Source organism: Lissotriton helveticus, chromosome 1_1 (assembly GCF_964261635.1).
Source record: "Lissotriton helveticus chromosome 1_1, aLisHel1.1, whole genome shotgun sequence".
NCBI classification, from domain to species: Eukaryota; Metazoa; Chordata; class Amphibia; order Caudata; family Salamandridae; genus Lissotriton; species Lissotriton helveticus.
In genome coordinates this window covers 1,434,919,771-1,434,940,748 of record NC_136057.1, presented here as the reverse complement: position 1 = coordinate 1,434,940,748, position 20,978 = coordinate 1,434,919,771, and the positions used below count along the sequence as shown (strand labels likewise).

At 43.9% G+C, this 20,978-nt stretch overlaps 1 protein-coding gene across 1 annotated transcript in view; it reads left to right on the top strand.

Moving 5' to 3' along the window:
- LOC144773262 (E3 ubiquitin-protein ligase RNF220-like) overlaps window positions 1-20,978 on the top strand; it is a 148,419-nt gene that overhangs the window by 115,470 nt on the left and 11,971 nt on the right. Inside the window, exons 5-11 of the mRNA XM_078658170.1 lie at window positions 6,551-6,593; window positions 6,708-6,754; window positions 8,361-8,484; window positions 10,271-10,367; window positions 14,728-14,811; window positions 15,441-15,555; window positions 18,897-18,971. Of these exons, the coding sequence (XP_078514296.1) occupies window positions 6,551-6,593; window positions 6,708-6,754; window positions 8,361-8,484; window positions 10,271-10,367; window positions 14,728-14,811; window positions 15,441-15,555; window positions 18,897-18,971 (585 nt within the window). The remainder of the gene's footprint in view (window positions 1-6,550; window positions 6,594-6,707; window positions 6,755-8,360; window positions 8,485-10,270; window positions 10,368-14,727; window positions 14,812-15,440; window positions 15,556-18,896; window positions 18,972-20,978) is intronic.

Sequence of the window (20,978 nt, the reverse complement as noted above, 5' to 3'; positions counted from 1 at the left end):
AACAGATGTCATCAGAGCTAGACTTGTCTAACAATTCAATCTCTTTGCTCAGATTTTGTAGCAAAGAGTTAATTTGGAGCACAGGGCAGTTATTATAAAAATGTATTAAAACCACCCGATTACATTTTGCCTCCTCCAGCATAATAAGTTGATAAAACAACGTTTCTGCTACAACTTTGATCATTTTCAGACCTGACCTGTTCGATATATATGTACATAAACCACCCTGGTTTCTTCCCCGGGTGCTAGCCTTTGCTGGGGTGCAAACAGTGCGATACCCTTGTATGTGCATTGCCTCTTTGAGCCATGTTTCTTGTAGACAGATTATTTCAAACTCTGACACAAAACGCAACCAATCAGGATCTGACGCCTTTGGGGCCAATCCCGCAATGTTCCCAAAGAGCATTTTACAGAGCGAGCTATCCTCACTCCTGACCTCCCTTTCTGAACTAGGATAACCCCCAGTGTGCTGCACTCTTCCTATTTCACTTGTTGGATAAATCTCTATACTTGGAGGAGCTATAATTCTACCTTCCTTTATCGAGGGGCCAACTTTACCCAGTTTCTTCCCTGGGGACCCAACCACATGTAAGTCAGAACGGACGGGGCCCACTCTGCACATCAACTTGTCCCCGCTACCATGGCGTCAGTCCACTCCCTCCATAGAGGACAAGATCCTCCCTCCATAGAGGACAAGATCCTTAGATCCCAAAGCGATTTGTCACAGCAATATTAAAGTGATCTGTCAGAACACTAATTGAAGCCCTAGGTGTAACTCTCCTATCTGCATATACACTTGGTTGATAAAAATAGGTCAGAGGTACCACTTTATTGACAGTTGAACATTCCAGCAGAATTTGAGTTCTAGCTAGCACAGCTTGAACCAAACTTGGATTGCTAAGGGTCAGCACCACACAATCCCCCTCAAACATCTTTGGCCCATCGCCTACCCATTTCACCCATCTGACCATTTTGAAGTTGGTAAATAATGCTTGCGTTAGACCCGTTTTTTCCCCCAGCCATCCTAAGGTTTTATTACATAGCGTGACCCAGTCTTCGCGGTCTGGGTCCTGCAGGATAGGTACATTGGCCAGAATAACCACATATGGTGTTACCGGTGGTGGCAGAAATATACGTAAGACCATACCTTTACGTGTAGAGTTTGCAAGACTATAACCACCATTATCGTTCACACATGTTATCACGCTTCTAGTATTCTCCCCTCTATGATCATCTATCTCAGCTAAACGGGGAATGGGTGCCAGTGTACTACCCCTCATGGGCTGGGTCAAAGGTCCCGCTGTCATGTTCTTTTTATCTATAGATCTCTCAACGCTATGTATGGGCGGCTGAGTTGCTGCCACACTGTCCTTACTTGTAGCTGTGGATAGGCTACCAGTATTCACCTCTACTTTGGTCGAGGACCCACCCAAAGTACTTAATGTTTTCTCCAAGCCCCCCACTCTCTCAGATAGAGCCGTCAAGGTCTCCATGACTGTGTTATGCATGGTACACATTTGTTCCAAGATGGTCTTGAGCATAACCTCTCTGATATTTTTTTGTTCATGGGAATCAGAGTCTGGCTTTCCTGACCCTTGGCCCCTAGCGCACTTGCGCTTAGCTGCAGTTGTTTTCTGAACCTTGGCCCCTTTCTTTGCGGATTTTGTACTAGTTACAGCTTTGCTACAATCTGTCACCAAAACTTCTTGACTTGAAATCCTTTTCTGTGGTTTTTTGGCATGTTTTGCGGGCGGTTGTGAAACCAAAGCACAATCTGACTCATTCATTATACTGCTTAGATTCTCTGATAGTTCAACAATACACCCATGTTCTGTACCCCTTCCTTTAGAGGGCTCCACAATAATACGTAAAGAGGTGTCCTTGCTAGCAAGTGCGTTTTCTTTACTTAACGACCCTCTAGATTTATTTTGTAATAGGGTTTCTTCCACCGACTGTATCCGTTCTTCAATGACACCCATAGCCCCCGTAAGGAAAGTCAGTAAGGATTGCTGTCCGCCTGTTCCTGGGATGACAGAAGGCATCACGCCCGCTTTTCTTTTGCTCATTCTCAGAACTTAACCATTCACAAAGTACCTCTCAGATGACACAGATCTAGATCCTTGAGTCCTTACGAGTGCGAGTCAGAGGAGTTGCCCAGCCTGGCCTCCTCCGGCCACTGACGGGCAAGGATGGGCCCGCCCTTGGCCCGGGCGAGCCCGTGCGCGTCCCATGCCGCGGGAGCCCCGGTGTTGTTTTATCCTCCTCTACTCCTCTCGCCCTCGGGATCCCGCGAGAGCGCGCTGCCTTCTGGGGACTGTGTTCCCAGCAGTCCCGCACTCCGCGGTGCCGAATGGCCAAAAGCAAATTGTGTGTCAGGATATCATCAGGTAGGTCCCTGACGGCACAGCACCAGTGGGCAGACCGCAGCAAGGTCAGAATTGGGCGACCCGCACCGCGGGAGCCCCGGTGTCGTTTTATCCTCCTCTTGCCCTTGGGATCCCGCGAGAGCGCTCTGCCTTCTGGGGACTGTGGTCCCGGCAGTCCCGCGCTCCATGGTGCAGAATGGCCAAAAGCAAATTGAGTGTCAGGATATCAGCAGGTAGGTCCTTGACGGCACAGCACCAGAGGGCAGACCGAAGCAAGGTCAGAATTGGGCGTCCCGCGCCGCGGGAGCCCCAGTGTCGTTGTATCCTCCTCTTTTCCTCTCGCCCTCGGGATCCCGCGATCAGCGCTCTGCCTTCTGGGGACTGTGGTCCCGGCAGTCCCGCGCTCCCCGGGGCAGAATGGCCAAAAGCAAATTGAGTGTCAGGATATCAGCAGGTAGGTCCCTGACGGCACAGCACCAGTGGGGCAGACCGCAGCAAGGTCAGAATTGGCCGTCCCGCCCCGGGGGAGCTCCGGTGTCATTTTATCCTCCTCTCATCCCGCGAGAGCGCACTGCCTTCTGTGGACTGTGGTCCCGGCAGTCCCGCGCTCCGTGGTGCAGAATGGCCAAAAGCAAATTGAGTGTCAGGATATCAGCAGGTAGGTCCCTGACGGCACAGCACCAGTGGGCAGACCGCAGCAAGGTCAGAATTGGGCGTTATTTTTGGGCCATTTAATGTGGATTTATCCATATTTATTTTGTGTTTTGTGTACAAATGTAGTTGTAAAACTGTACATTTCAATATATATTTAACTTATCGACACACACTCAGACTTTGATGTCTGTTGTGTTTTAGCTATTTAAGCTGCCAAATATTACATAACGATACATCCACTGGTAAATATTAGCACTATACCACAAATGTATGTTGACAAGTGCCTTTATTTAAAGAAATTTCATCCTGTTTTTTCATTTCCCATGCTGTCCATCTGCTCAGCTGTTGGGCTATTATTCATGAAAGACAGCATAGAAGTTTACTTAAAGAAGCACCCTTTTCTGTATTTATCCACCTTTAAAAATAAATGCAGACAGGAAACACATTGTTTTCTGTCTGTATTTATCTGTAAAAATTCGTAAAAATGGAAAACAGGGAGCCTTAATTTGAATTAAGCTGGCAAAATTCACAAAGTTCCAGAATTTCGCATTAATACAAAATTCACTACATTTCTCAAAATTTTATGTTAAACGATTAAAAGTAACTTTTCAAATACAGCGTTGAACTCACATACAATTGTCTCACGAGATATCAGCGGGGGACTGGTGTACACAGATAATGTGTTGCCAAGAGAAATTTTCTGCTCTAACCAGTCTGCTGCCTGCTATTCCTTGAGACTTGACGCTGTCAAGCCAGACCATAAACACGAGACAAGCACTGAAAAAAAACCTGATTCCCTTTAAATAAAGTTATCATGAATTGAAAATAATTATCAAATTGAAAAAAATGCAGGATAAGTTGAAAGAAATGGACTTGATTAAAAAAAAATCTAATTCATTCAAAATAGTAGTTTACTTTCTGCAATTCTAAATTTATTGAAATCAAGCTATGAACTCACTTTACGGAAAATGGGCAATATTTAGAGTTTGTTTTGGTGGATTTGAAATTTGTCATTTACGTATAAAATATTTGGCAAAATTAGAGTGCAAAGAGAATAGGGGTCACAGATTTGCTTGAATGATTTAACAGATTTGTCTGGAAAAGGAGAAGAAGTGACAGAGGCTCTATCATGAAGAACGTGTGCCTGTGCAAATCTCGCTTTGCAAACGTTAGTTTAGAGCACTTTTACCTCTTGCTTTCTGTGGTTGTGATATGTGTGTTGGAATATATTTGGTTTCTTCTCCCGGTAAAGCTTGGAAATGCATTAGGCGTCGTTTAACGCGGAGATGCCATTTTGTATGAATCCTGATGTAGACCTATGTTCTAGCGCATTACCTCTTTGGTGACCAGGAAGTGGGAAGTACTTAAATAAGGAAGGCGTCATTTGATGTTTGCTAGAGCTTACATGCTTCCATGCTGTCCATCCTGAAAGGGAATCTGGTTCTAAATTTAGAATTGCTAGGTAGTTTTGAAATACTAAGGAAAAGAGGGTCTAGTTGGCAGCCGCGGCCGGTAGTGGGAGTACCTGCCGGGCGGTGGCATGGGGAGGGGGAGGGGCAGGGTGGGGAGTAGTAATATATGGATTACGGACCTTATCAGGTGAGTAAACATATAAATAAATAAAAACGAATATCGTTGCGTGCACTGCATCACCAAATGCGATGCAGTGCGCGCAATGAAATTCGTTGTATTTATTTATATGTTTACTTACCTGTTAAGGTCCGTAATCCATACATTACTACCCCCATCCTGCCCCTCCCCCTGTCACCGCCCGGCAGGTACTCCCACTACCGGCCGCGGCTGCTAGTTGGAGCTTTCGCACTGGCAAGTTGCTGAAGAATATTCATGAATTCATAGCAGACCACCATAGTGGGGACTGCTGCAGCATGCTTACAGACCACCAGGGGGCGATGATGAGCAACACTTGTGAGTCGGGATTGGAAGAGTTCCACGTAAGGTCTGCTTTTGGGCCAAGTGTATTTATTTGCTATGCACCCCACAGAATCATTATCCTTTCAAGTTTGATACATACATCACTGTAAGGGGTTTGCTTTTGGTAACCACTTGTGTTCTAGGTAAACTCCTTACATGATCCCATTTGCTTGTGGTTGCTCAGCTTGGCTGTGCTATGTCATGCTGTATTTAGTTTCGTCCAAACTCATTAGCCTGCTCTGCGCATGCTGAGTGCAACACATCTTGGGGTGTCAAGGGTACATTTAAATACTATATTTAAGTTAGGTGATTTGATTGTGCATAGTGTAGCCCTTCTACCTTCTTTAACTGGTTGTCATTTTTGCTGACCCATAAATCAATTGGTGATTAAACTCATTCATTTATTGTTAAGGTAAAAAAATATAATTATTCGACCCAGTTCCTGTTTTTACCTAAATCTCAAACCTTTAGCTTAACCAATTCTGAATTACATCTCTGAATTCCCTTTCCCCCTCGTCGGTATTTTACACAGGAGAGGAAACCAGGTAGCCCACCCAAACCCGTCCTAAATCTTAACAGTCACCTTTTCCTGTACTCTACTCTAACATTAACCCTAAAACTAATAGCAAACTTACCACTCCTCCAAACAATAAGTGTAACTGTAATCCTAACCCTAGCCCTATTCACATTGTTTACTGTATACCTAATCCTTTCACAAGCCCTAAACCTGACTCTAATCATAATCACAAAGGTAAGTCCATTTCTTACCCTTACCCTAACCTAAACTTTAGCATAACTCTATCCCGTATATAGTAACCATAAACTCACACCATACCGTAGTTATATCCCAAACCTTACCATAGCTCTATACTTATGCTAACTGTGTAAATCTAAACCATACCATAGCGTGATCCATGACCTATCTCTAAAGTTATCTCTTACACTAAACATTAGTATGACTCTAAACCTTGTCTAACCCATAGGCTAACCATATCACAACCCCTTACTCTAAACCTAAACCTTACTATAACTGTATCCCTTACCTTAAACATACCACAAATCTTTTCCTTACCCTAACCATAACATAAGTCTACCCTTACCCTAACTTTAAACCTTACCATAACTCTATATAGCACCCTAGGCCTTACCATATCGTTATCCTTTACCCTAACCCGAACCCTAACGCAAAACCTTACCATTTTGCTTTCCCTTACGCTAACCCTACCCCCTTACCATAGCTGTATCCCTTACCCAAACCTGAAACCTAAACCTTGCTGCAACATTGATCCTTATCACTAAAACTTACTTGTTCCAATATATACGGTCTTTGACTTCAATGGTTTTGTAGCCCAGTTTTCATCTCTAGATTTTTCTTTCGTTTTTGAGAACATGTATTTTTAAATAGCTTTACAGGGTTATGCTCAGGGTTAAAGTAACCATCTAAATTATGGGTGTGTGGAATTAAAATTAGACCACAAAGTTGTCCCAAGTTAATCAATTTTACACTTGATGTCTTTCCCTAAAACTGTTTTGACTGAAGTCTCTGAATAGTGTTGATACCCCTTGACTCATTTCTTTCGTTATTTCACCTTTTCCAGTCATTCCAGCTGGTGAAGTCCAACCGGGAGGCTCGCCTTGGAGGTAAGGACTGTGGCTTCTGTGAGCTGGGTGTTGGCTTCTGTGAGCTGGGTGTCTTTACTGCTTGTCTCAATTGTTTTGTGAAATCTTCTCACTCTTTTAAATGTGTTTTTGCAGCCAGAGCCGGGAGGTGTAAGAGGATGAAGGGTGGCCTGGAAGAGCAGGTACTGTGGCTCCTCAGTTCCCCACTTTAAACATTATAAAGCATATATGGTTGTGCGTTGCCACCTCATAAACTCCCTCCTTCTGCCTATTGACTGAACTTATCTCTCACCACCATGTCCATGTTAACCATTCCGTGCCTACCTATGATTGTCCCTGTCCTCAAGGCACAGTGCACGGAGGGTACCATATTTAATTACATAGTTCATTGTTTCTCCTCCAAATACAGTGCACAAAGTATGCCCCTGCCCCCCCCACTAGCAGTGCATAGTATACATTTGCCTTCCACCCACATTGCACAGAACGTGCTTTCCCTCCACCCATAGTGTGCTGTATGTAACTCAGTGCGCAAATGCCACAGACTCATAGCATAGTGTCTACCTTCCATCGATCCACAAGACAGTGTGCTTCTGTCCTCGACACAAAGGGGCATATGCACAATGGGATTGCGCCACCGGAACATCACTTTTTTTGACGTTCCGGTGTCGCAATGCCCTGCACCATATTTTCAGAGCAGCGTTAAGCCACTTTGCATGGCTTAACGACACTTTGTAAATATGGTACTCTTTCACGCAGGTATCTGCATGAAAGGGGCGTGCAATGGATGTTGCTGTGGGCGTTCCACCTTAACACCCATTGCTTTTTGACGGTGCCTCAGATTTAAAAGGATGTGTAAATCTAAGGCAGCGCCAACAACTAACGCCATGCAAAAGCAGGCATTGGATTGGCGAAACAAGGAGAAATACTTTCATTTCTCCTCATTTTTGCTCTTTCTATGTGTGCTGCAAATAGCAAAACTCCATTCATGATTGTTTTTGTGGAGGAAGGTGTCCCTTCCTGCACAAAAACAATAATTAAATAATGGTGATGTGCTACTTCTATGCACGCTGCAGAATGCAGCACATAAAGAAGTAGCAAATCACCAGTATTGATTGTTTATATGCAGGAAGGGACACCTTCCTGCATATAAACAATCATCCCTGCAACGCAGGCACCCTTGCACTACGGCGCAAAGGTGTCTGTGTTGGTGCTAGGCAGCTATTTTTAGCACCAGCACAAGAGGAAAACACAGGGGTGCCCCCGTATTCTTGGAAATACAGTGCATCACTGTATTTTTGAAATGACGCAGCATGGCACTGCAAATTTTGCAGCCTCACCCCGCACTGCATCGTTTCCTTGTACATATGCCCCAAAGTGCACTTTGAGTGCCTGCTTGTGAGTTTTGACCAAGGTGCACAGTGCGTGAGCATCCACGATACACATTGAAAAGTGTGTGCGCACCCTCGAACACAATGCAGTGTGTGTCTGTGCTTGACTCACAGTATAGATGTTTGTGCCAGCTCACTCCCACAGTGCACAGTGTATGCCTGTCCTTGTCCATTGCACAGAGGTGGGTACCGCTTTCGACTCATGGACCACCTTTTGTGCCCACTCTGGAATCTGCAGTAGGCTCATAGCACAGTGTGTGTGTGCACATCTCATCTGTTCGTTTTGTACAATATTACCAAGACCCGCTCTAAGCTATGTTCTCTCTGTGTGCCTCCTCTCTTTTGTGTCTGCCCCTCCACTATCTTCTTGCCTGTCTCCCTACGATGCCTTTGCTGACAGCAGCTGGTGGGCTCCCTGCTGAGGATGTCTAGGCCCGGAGAGGGCGAGGAGGAGCTCTCCGAAGGAAGCCGCTGTGGCGACGAGGACTACCGACTCTCTAAGAAAGGTCTACTTGAAACAAAAGGTAAAAGCCCCGTGGAGTGAAGAACACACAGCTTGCGTGGGGTGTGAGCTCCTTCAACACGAGAGCAGGAGTGTTCACTGCATTGTGTATATTGCACAAGGCACCTGGCCAAGTCACACTGTAAGGAACTGTAGCTCACAGTGCAAGGAGTGACTGTTTGCCCTGTGTGTTGCACAGTGCACAAGGCATGTGGAAGGAGCTTACACTTGTATAGAGAGGAAGCTTGCACGGCATGGTGCACAGTGTCCTTTCCTAAATTGGACAAGGAAAGGGGAGGTCTGGTGGATATAGAGATTCTTCGGCTGCAGTATGATGGTGTCATGGCTGCGAGAGCTACCATACATGGTGAGCTTGTCTGCCAGATAGGCAGGGTGCCGGTTGTGATAGCTTTGTAAATGATGCTGCTGGTTTTGAAAATGACGTCAGACAGCAAGGTGAGCCAGTGGAGTCCATTAGGGTTGGGGGATGTAGCCACATTTCTTCCGGCCCTGAATGAGACGTGATGCAGCATGGGAGATGCACTTAAGGTGGGCCAGTGTAGAGTCTGGGAAGTCATGGAGCATGATGTTGCCACCATTCTGATGCAAGGGCAACTTTCTGTGAGGAATAATTTCACTTTCTTGCAGAGAGAGCTGATACCACGCTGGTTTTTTTTCTTGACAGTGTGTTGCTTTAGTGTGACTTTGGTGTCCTGGGTGAATTCATGTGACTTAGCATCATATGAAAGTTGTGGTTTGAAGTTATCGAAGTCCTTGCTATTGAGCAGGCTTGGACTAGCTGTTGGCCGTTGCTCTTAGAAAATGGCAGGAACTGAGTATATCTGCGATTGATCCCAAGTAGGGTGAAAGACATCCATATCTGTATGAAGATTAGATCAGGCATTGTTTGATGTGTAGGATATTTCGAGCAGTGGAGTCTTTGAATTAGAGTTGTGTATTGTCAGAATATTAGTGAATGTTATTGTGAGTAGGGCCCTAAGGGGCTCCTTGTCGAGTTTGAAGATGATAGGGGAAAATATGAAACTTTTAGGGAGGTGATAGTAATCTTCAGGGACAAAGGGATGCCCATGTGAATGAACCATGTTTCAGTTGCTTAGGTAGGAGCCAGTAAATGATGTTGACAATAAATACAGTCTGAGACTTGTAGGTGTGAATGAGGGTGGACTGAGAGGCCCAGAAGCATCAGGGCACTAGGCTTGTTCTTCCCAGGAGCATGTGCTTTACCTAGGGAGGGAGTGGCACTATTTGGAGAGCAGAAAAGTATTACATATATGAATTAAGACTGCATACAGAAATTGTGAGTCTATCAACAGAGCGACTGACATTTGGGCCCCCTTTTGCAAGATCCAGCGAATCAGCGAATCATGCTGACAGGACTGGCACTGTACTGGAATTCAGTGGGGCACCATCAGTGGACTAAGATAGGGCAGTGGCTACCAGCACTGGTCTAAAGGTCCCCATTCAGGGAAGTTTGGTACTGTCAGTAAACTGGGAGCACAATGCTCTGTGAGGGACGCCAAGTACCTATTTGGTGCATAGGAAGTGGGGCCTTGCCATTGAACTGAAAGGTCCACGCACAGCATGGGGACAGCCAGTTCCAATTCAATGCACAGGAAGTGAAGTCCCGTCATTGAACTGGAAGATGAGGGTACCGAGTACCCATTGATTGCATAGGGAGTGGGGTACGGTCACTCTACTGTGGTTTAATTGCAGAACCTTGGAATCTACCTATAGTAAACGACCTCCAGCTTTCCACTTTAATAGTGTTCGCTCCTCACCTTTCACAGAGTTACAGTTGTCGACCCCCATGAGCACGTCGAGCAGGGAGGACGATGTGGACATTGAGTCTGAAGGAGATGAACAGCCGCCGTTCCTTCCACATCAGTATCCTTTACAACTCTGTGGAGATTCGAGGTGACTGCGTGCATTTATTTCCACTACCTTGGGCTTCTCTAATCATGAGGTGCTGGAATGTCGTAATTGTGCCTTTGGGGTCTTGGACTCTGGTGGGACCCGTCTATACCAGATCTTTGGAGTTAGTGTCCCCCATCTTTCCAACTCTTCACTTTGAATTTTTCCAAGTAATCTTAAAAGTTTCATTAGTGAATATGGTACTGCTATATTTCATTCTCATCAGTTTGGTATTCCATTTTTTATTCTACTTTGTTGTACCTTTGTAAATAATTCAGTGATCTTTAGCTCCACTTTTACCATTCACTGTACATCCTCTTGGATTAAAGTGCAGTAGTAAACCTAACACATGCAAGTATCTGCCATTAAGAAGGAACATATAACTTTAAGGAGGCTAGAGTAGAAATCGCAGGAAAATTGCAATCCTGCGGATCGATGGTTGTACTGTCATCAGCTACACAAGTATTGATACAATATTAGAGCTACCAAAAGGTCACACTGTTCTTTTAAAATATTATACACTAAGAACTCTGTGAAAGAACTGTTTGCAAAGATTATCCTGCGACGTAACCCTTTAGACTTAAGAAGTTATTTTGCTCCGTGTAAACCTTTGGTCAATAACCTCTCAAATTCTTTCTGGAAAACAAAATTCAAAACATCATTTAAAAACTGACCCTTACCACTGACTCCACCCCGCTAACGGCCTCCTGTGCTGCTTTTTCAGCCACCAGAATAAAAGCTTCCTTTAATAAGTGTGTTACTTTCTTGAAATCCAACTCCATTGATGATTGAATACCAATGGTAACCAGTGGCAACCTTCTTGTTCCTCAAAGGACACACTTCCAGAATTTCTTTGGAGAATTATTACTGAAGACGTTGCCCCTCATTTAAGGTCTATTATAAACTCCTCACTATCTCCAGGTAATTTTTCTGATAGATTTAAGCAGGCCATTGTGAAGGCTCTTTTAATCAAATACTATCTAGATCCACCTGACCCTAAAAGCTATCATTCCACCTCCATGCTGCCTTATATTTAAAGCTCCCTGAGAAATCTGCTTCCCGAAAGCCAACTACTGCATGACTATCGAGCAGTCTTTCGACAGGCTTGCAGTACTGATTTGGTTATAACGTCAACTATTGGCAATGTACACATGATAATTAATGTAGACGAAGTAGGGTTCCTTACATTAATGCCGCATTCAACACCATTAATATCACATGTCTTTTGAGGCATTTAGTATGTAATATCGAGGTCACATAATATCATGACCAGAATATTGAGGATCAAAATATCGAGAAGGTAAGTGCACAGAGGGAAGTATAGACTCACTATTCTAAAGTCCACATCTGCATAACTTGAAGAAGTATATTATCATGGTACGTAAATGTGGAGTTAGGTATAGAAAATATATACCTACTGAAACAAAAACCCTCCTGTGGGGAGTGCCAAAGGTATCCCGAATTTCCTCACTCTTATTTATCTGTAAGTAAGCCTACTGGCTCGTATTGGGCATAGAATTCAAGTAAAATTGTACTTTTAATCTCATGATGTTCAGTTTACTTGCTGACTGACGACACCCAGCTTGTTTGCCAACTCCGATTTGACGTCACTCAAAACTGATTAAACTGATTTTCCTGAAGCTGGATCCAAGTCAGTATGAGATCCTCCCGGATTTCCATATGATTAATAGTTGGGACTGCACACACAGATGATGGATGGAATGCTTAATAAATCAAACATTGACCTCCAGTGAAGAGATATGGGTTAAATCCATTTTTCTTTTGCTCACGGTGCCACCCCAGCTTGTAGCGCCATATGAAAATCAGTCTAAACCCTGCTATTCATTATACCAGACCAGTCCAAAGTGCCAAGCCAGGTCTAATACTCATAATGGCCCTCATCTATGGGTTCTTGGCCAGCTATGTTCTCATCTGCCTGTAAACTGGGCTTTATTTTAGACTCTAAATTATCACTCAAACCCCAGATCTCAGCTGTAACAAAGCAGTGTATTATTCAGATTAAACAGCTCAGCATGATTTCACTTTTTCCTTCACACTCTCATAGTATGATTGCTGCCAAATGCCTTCCTGCTGTCCACATGTGGACTATGGCAACTCTGCATATCTTGGTCTGCCTAAAGAAATCTTTGAGCCGCCTGCAAAAATTCCAGAATATAGCTAATAGATTGATATTGGTAACCTGAAAAAGTTTCATCACTTGGTTAAATATTGTCACCAATGCCACTGGTCACCCATTAACACCTGCATTCACTTCAAAACCATCTGGTCAACACACTGGGGTTACTACTGTCACTCATCAGCATTTTCTCTCATAAATTAAAAAAAATCTCCCCACATCGTCAGGTGAAATCTTCCACTAATGGACCCTTTTGTATGCCATGATTTAGGCTTCAGAGCTCCGGGTGGAAGATCTCGAGGTTCTGGGGCATGTCCTGTGGAACTCACTTCCATTGTCGATCAGAGCTGGACCAGCGTTTACAAGTTCAGGAGGCTGCTCAAAACCTGGTTTGATGTTCACTGATAGTGTGTCTTGCCTTTGTCACTGCATTTTAGTAAGAGGTATCAGTAGTGCCAAAACACTCTACCTATAACTGTAAGTCCACTCCACCAGTAATCGGAAAAAAACTAAATAAAAATACACATAAAGAGTGGGGTCTCCTGAGTGTTGTATGAGGACGTATTAATAGAGGGCAGACGAGTTCAACATATAAATGTATTCTCTGTACACAGATTTCATAATTACTTACTGTGCATTCTACTAAGGCAGAGGTTATACATTTACTATATCAGCAATCATATTCAACTCCAGTTAAAGGTTATCAGCAAGTAAATTAACGTGTTCAAATGAAATTTCCTTTCTCACATCCCACAAGTAAAGCTTCGGTAAAAATAAGCGTTCACTGCAGATAGCATCGTTTCTCCTACGAAACAGATTTGTTCATTCAAAACTTTGTCGATTAAGGGTTTATGTTGATGCACCTTAAGAGACGTTTGTAACAATAACACCAAGCAGTTCTGCATACATAAGTACCTTCCGCTTAACTATGTTATAATTGCGATTCCATTTGAAAGGGGAAGGTGGGAAATTAAAAGTTTTATAGATCTTGCAATATTAGGGACTGATTTTGAGTTTAATGGAGGGATCTCTCCAAGACACAGTGGTGGTTATCCCGTTCGCCTTATTACAAGTGCCATAGGATATAATGCATGTGTAATAAGGCGGACAGGATACTTGGCACATTCTGATGGAGTAATGCATCTACCAAACTCTAAATCAGGCCATTTATCCTAAAACTGAAGAGCTTTCCCTCAGGGTAGATCACTCTTAGAGGTCATTCAGAGCTCGGTTACTAGCATCTTAAAGGATTAGTCACAGTCAACAGTTATATAAAAAGAAATAAAATTTATAAACGGTACAAGCATGGACCATGAAAAATGTTCCCCATGAGTCTTGAATACCAGCAAAATCTGCAAGAAGATACCCTTTGCATGACAAAAACCACTAATTGTACTCTCATGTATTTGTGGAATCTCACCCTGTGCCCGCGTATGGGGCATCCACAGTCTGCTCGTTTATTTTCTATATGAGATGGAGCCAGACATCCCCAATGTGGTCATGCGACATCATCCCGCGTGTTTCAGGAAAATAGATAATAGTGGCTGTTAATTTAGCTCATGGTACCAGCCAAATTGTGTCTTGGTGCAAAGACAAAATAAGTCATTATGCATTACTCCAGTGAATAGTGTAGTCAATGTGTGGCTCATCTGGGGTTAACCTCCGGAAGGATCCAGATGATCGTAAGATCTCTCTGTTCCAGTGATAAGGTAAGGATAACGCTCAGGTTACCATGCTAGCCTTTCATGTTTCAAAAGGCCCCACTAAGTGCCTTTGTCGAGTTCTTAATATTTCTGAAAGTCCTTCCGTGCTGAGACCTTGAGTTCCTTAGTATAGATATATTAAAGAAAACCCACTGACCTCAATTAGGGAGTTTTTTCTGGGCCACCACCGTGCTCCATCGCTGAGTTTGGCGTTTTCTGCACACCCGTTGGGATCATTGGTGAGCGCCAAGTTATTCTGGGAGTCTTGTGGGTCTTTTTTCTGACTTTTGGAAGATTCTATGAGCCAATTGGTTGCTAGACTATTCTGGAAACCCATCGAGCTCCATTCTTTCTAGAAGTGTTTGTAGAATTTCTGGTTTCCTTGAGGTTCGACTCTTGCTTTATGAATGCTTTTGCAAAAAGTTTTTGAACATGTTTTAACTGCCAGGCTCTACCTTGTTTTGAATCCGTTCCTTCACCAACCTTTACTTAGATTCCAGTCCCCCAATTACAGCACCTCGCCGGTGGCAGAAGATGGTACTCTTGTGAGTGGGCGACTGGACACCACAGCCAAAAGGTAATTAAGATGCTATGGTAGAGTAATGGATGGAATTTAAGAGTGATCAAATGGGAATTGGGGTGAATGCAACTCTGGGGCTTGAGAAATGTGGAATGGACTCTGCATGGTCAGTGTGTGAAGTTTCAGCCTGCAAAATCATAGACTCAAAAATATAGTCAGGCAAATATCGACCATGCATACATATCTCAAAAGAAATTCGACCTTTTTTACATTTTTAAATCCAGCCAACCCCATTTCCACATATAGGAGGACTCAATTCATTCATTATTTTTTCGCCTATACTTTCATATTTGCATCCCGCCGTTTGATCAAATTAGGTGCATGTTGACATTTTTTGGGCAGATTTGCGTCTTTGACATTTTGGCAGTAGAAGTTTTTAAATCAATAATTTGACAATCTTTACTTTTCCAACACATGTTGTCTGTCACATGCCACCTGATGTTTGCAGTTCTTCTCGCAGTCTCTTCTACTAATGTGTGGTTGTTGTGTATGCGGTGGGCTGCGTGTTGATGCTATATTGACCTCTGCTCCTCGATACCACATGGGGCGGGGGATGCTCTGCCTTTGTGACCAGTGTGTGCATATCTCAAGGGCCAACACTGTGCCCTGTCGCTCCATCTCTGCAGGGAGGAAGAGGAAGCTGGCCTCGCTGCCAAAACAATGCAGATGCTGAAGGAGCAGATTCAGGAACTTACGCAACGTCTGCTTCGGGCTGATTCATACAAGTGTCACATCTGCTTGGTAAGCAGCCCCTTGTCACACTTCCACTAGGACTGTGGAAGTTGCGTTGTTCTTTTTCGCAACCTTTCCATGGGTTCATGGAATTATTTGCACCTTGCGGAAATTGCAACGTTTTATGCCTTACCACATTTGAGTGAAAATTGTAACCTTGATGATAATTTCTGCTGTAAAAAGTACAGATACAAAAAGTTTGCGTTCATTTGCCACTGTGCATGGAAAGGCTCTGCCAAAAGTAAACTTTCAGAGAAAGTGTGTATAAATGATCTGTCTTGGTTGGGGTTGCTTAGATCGAAAATGATCTCCCAGTGCAGTGAAACTGGGCAGGCACTGTGCTGAAGATCTTTGAGTTAATAGGCACTCTAAGATTCACAGATACAAAATCAGGCGGCCAGACTGGTCTTCCAACAGCCCAAATACCAACATGTCTCGCCCCTTTTGAGGAGATTGCACTGGCTCCCAGTGGCTTCTCTCTGCATTTTCAAATTGGGCTGTACTGTTTTTAAGGCCCTCCTTGCTTCTACCCCGGCCTTCACTTCTTCCAGCCTTAAGCGCCACACTTCTTCAAGAAATCTCCGGTTCACTACCCACAACCTCCTAATTATTCCCAGGTATAAACGCAAAAAGCATGGAGGTTCGTGCTTTTCTTTTCTTGCCCCTTCATGCTGGAACTCCCTCCCAACTTCACTTTGACTCTGTCCCAATTACACCTGCTTCCGCAAACTATTCAAAACTCACCTTTTTCAATTAGCCTATGTGTAATTCTGCTGTCTGGCCCGTCCGCTACTGTCTATGAGCGCCATGAAACCGTCTGGCGACCGTGCGCTGTAAAAATGATTTTAACATGACATAACATAACAGTTGCTTGTGGCAGCAGAGCATTGAGGTACTTGTGAATGTCAACAAGATACATTGCGTGTAGATTATAGTTGTCCTTCTGTCTGTCTGCCTGTTCATCCATCCAAGCATGCCTGACAGTCTGCCTATCTACCTGTTTGTGTCTGTCTGACTCTCATCTGTCTGTCTGTTCATCCATCCACCAAGCATGCCGCCAGATCCGCTGCTATCTATCTATCTATCTATCTATCTATCTATCTATCTATCTATCTATCTATCTATCTATCTATCTATCTATCTATCTATCTATCTATCTATCTATCTATCTATCTATCTATCTATCCATCCAGGACCGGTCGTGAACACAAACCAGCCCAGGCAATTCAGCTGGACCAACCCAGGGAGGGAGGGGTGTTAGTGAGAAGCACCGGCCAGTGGTGGCCGTGCAAGGTGTGAGTTGGTTGCTAGTTTCAAGCACTGCTCCAAAACCGGACCCCAACCCTTCCAGCCCACCGGGGGAATATGCCTGGAGCCCGCTATGGCCAGTCCGGGCATGTATCTATCTAACCCAGTGATCCTCAAAGTACGGCCCGGGGGCCTCTTGCGGCCCTCTTGAGCTTTACATGTGCCCCCCCAGTGAACAGCAGCACTAGGTGCTGGGCACTAATATTCAGAAAAAATGTTAAATAAATGGACAACCATTTATTAACCTGCAAATAAATGCTTGGCTGTTTAACATGTTTTTAGACCTCTCTACCCAATCCCTGACCCACTCAGACCCCCTACTGCCACCCTTCTGGCATCTGTGCAGCCCTCGATCACATCACAGACCAAAGTTTGTGGCCCCTGTTTGTGAGTACCCATGATCTAATCCAATCAGTCCATGGCTGTGTGTATCCTTCTCCGTCCTCCTGTCTTCATCCTTTGGTTTTATTAATTTATCCACCTTCTGTTACCCCGGTCTTCTGTCTGTCTCCTTGTCTGTCTATCCTGTGTCACTGTTTGTCTGTCTATCCATCCATTTGTGGCTGTCAGTGTCCACAAGTTTGTCCATCAGTCCATAAATCTTGCTAACTGCCTCTCTGCATAAAGATATAGAGGGCCAGATTTAACATCTCTTCACGCAACGCAGCACAACAACTGCGCTGCATGCGTGAAAGGTAGAAGGCAGGAATGTGCCAAATCCCTCAAGATGGTGGGAAGGTGTACTTTTTTGATGCATTCCCAGGTCTACTAGTGTTGGTAAATCCAGGAATGCTTCAGAATACATGGGCGGTTGTGTAGGAACACCCACACTCCACCCATGTAATGTCCCCACCATGCAGAGTAATACTCCAGGTTTACTAAGCCACACAGGGCCACGCAAGGAGGTCTTGTGTGGCTCAGTAAATCTCATTCTAGGTTTTGTGTCACCCGGCATCCCCTTAGGTGGGGCAAGGGCAATGCAAAACCTTAATAAATCTGGGCCATAATGTATATAGAGATGTGCAGCGTGTAATATTCTAATATTACCTTTGTTGAGAATGCGGGGAAGGTCTGGCTCATGAGAGGTGAAGCCTGAGTTGGTTATGATGCCTCTCCCCTTCTCTACCTCACGTAACAACGCAGGGAAATACTCTGCATGCCTTTACCATGCATTTTTTACCTCACATTTTTTTAGATTGCATATTCTTTTACATATATATACACAATGTATTTGTTGGGGGAGACCCCCATACCCTTGAACGTACCTTAAGTGCGTGGTAAAGGCATACATTGTAAAAGCATAAGCGTTCTTAAAACTAGCGTGGTAAAAAATGTGTGGTAAAGGTACAATGTGGTAAAAACATTGTTGTAAAGGCTGTTTCTCCTACCTCAGTCATGGTAATATAATATGCAGCATATTCCACTCTGCACATCTACATACACAGCTTAAATAATTTCATTTGTTCATGTGTATTTGTTTTAGACAAAGTTGTTTAACCAAAATCGGGAGAGAAGGGGTTTCATTTGTTGAGCATGGTAAAATCACACTGAAGCTGTCTATGACATTTAGGAGAGTTATAGCCCTGTGTACAGTGATTGAAACATGCACTCTGTAAAGCAGTGAACAGTGTTTTTGTCTTGTCAATTTTACTATACTGTGAAAATAAAATGGATTTTAGCCTTATAGCCTGCTGTCAAAGGCTATACCGGTTTTTAAAGGCCTTGAAAGCTATTTATAGGCCTGAGTCACATGCTAGGCCTGTAACGAGCGAGAAGGCCTGTAACAAACGCTATACCCCAAGGCAGAAGGGCTTTAAGGGTATTCGAGCATTCCACCAAACCGAGGTTAGAATGTTGTAAATTAAAACGGAGGAACATAGAGACAGACATTGGATTGTTGGAGCAGAGGGCTTATACCAGTCATTATTAGCATGGAGTCACTTCATTGTCTTCAATGAAGCTCCCAGCATTCTAATGTTATTATAATATATATGTCTTTCTGTATATACGATTTTCAACAATCAGTGTTCTTTTCATTGCAGGACTCCTATTCAGCACCACTTACTTCCATTCAGTGTTGGCACATACATTGTGAACAGTGTTGGCTGCGAACTCTGGTAATCTATGCATTTTAATGATTAACATCTATTACCCTCATCCTGTGATCAAACCTGCTTTGAATCTATCTTATTAATGTTCTCTTACTGTGCCCCGTATCTCCCTATAAGTCAGACTAGCCTTCTCTTTACTGAGTTGGAATGCCTCAAAATCACCAACGTCATTAAGGGCCTGCGTACAATCTTGGCGCATAGGATACTCCATCACAACCGTGACGGATATCCCGTCTGCCCTATTATAAGTTCCATAGGTCATAACAGGGGCGGTGGGTGACATTTCAAAGTGGTGGGGCGCAAAGTGATTTGCATACAGCACCGTAGCGAGCGAGCGTAGGGAGCGAGCCCGAACCCCAAAAGGGGGGTTTGGGGGGATAACCCCCCCCAAGAAAATTTTGAAAAAAAAAAGAAGAAAAATCGTGCATTTTCAAGCAAATTTGAGAAAGCAGGAAGGTTAATAAAGCAATTGTGAAAGTGCAATTATTACATTAATAGATGGCATAACATAGGTAGCTGCTTATTCAGTATAACCACAGAGCTTCATACATTTCGTCCTATTACGCTCAGGTGCTGAATTCAGACTATAAGACTTTCATGAAAATCTCAGCTCTAAGAGTAGAAGAAGTTGCACGCAGTTGGGAAACAGCCTTCATAAAGCTTTGGGAAAATGAGAGGCAATTACTTTAAAGCAAACTGAAAGCAATGCATCAAGTAGTAACTTAAAGCAATGCATCCAGCAAAACAGTGCATGCAGTCAACCATACAAAAGTAAACTAAAGCAAGTGTGAACCTGTGAACCTTCACTTTGAAAGCAGGGTGCTAGTCAACAGGCCAGTCACATACATTTAAAGAGTACACCTCAGCATGCAGGCACCAACATAAAAGCACCAAGCAAGTCAAACAGTTTAACGAAAGAAAAATGAAAGCAATACATCCAGCAAACTAGACAGTGACTCAAAAGTAAACTGAAGCAAGTGCACACTGAAAGGAATGCACAGTCATAAGTCAGACATTCACATAAAAGCAACTTACCAAGACACCCAATCAATTACATGGGGAAAAACTTGAGCCAATGCACCCAGAAAACCAGACCAGCACACCAAAGCATCCCACCCCTGATAGGATGGCAGCTGTGCTCTTAGGGTCACCCCTCAGTTTTTTGGCAGGGTTGAGAACCCCCCAGTTTTATGCCCCGTGCGCCTGAAGGGGAGACAGGCAAAAGGGGTCATAATGGGACATCTGGCACAGCCACTTTGTAATCGAGGTCACCGACCCAGCTCAAGACTGAGTTACAGGCTGATTTTAAATCTTTAAACAACCACAAGGGTCACCAGCTAGTTGGTTCTGGAGCCAAAAGAGTCCTCAGCTCACTCTTTACATCGCGCCTGAGATGACATGACAATGTCCATTAATCCGGAGTAACTGTGGGGACTGGTCTGGGTCTGACTTGGTACGAGCAGGATACAAAAAGTAACGGGTAGGTGGTAACCCACTTCAAGTGAAGGAGCTGTAAGGAACCTAAGCGCACTGGTGTTGATACCACTAACAGGGCAGCTCTGGCTTTCTCAGGGTGCGTATCAGCTGTGTGATGAAACCAGCATGTGAAGCAGTTACCTCAAACAAACTAAAACCAAAGCACTCATCAAGACAAGGAGTTACATGAAATCAAATAGAAAACCACCATCAAGCCAGGTAGTCACCTAAAGGCAAATTGAAGTGACTGCACACTATGGGAAGTGCACTTCACCAGCCAGCCTATTACACTAAAGGAAAATAAAAGCAATGCTCCCAGTCTGCTAATTAGCTTCCGCAACCCATGGATGGGTGGGGTTGGGAATGGGCGTAAAGTGCCTTTTACTTCAACTATATCACTTCTGTAAATACAACACAATTTCCAGTAAAACCAATAGCATTAACATCACAACAATATGGAGAGGAAAACAGATGATCAGTAACAGTAAACACATTGACTGATCAGGCAATGTGCCTTTATGGGCAGGGAATGAACCC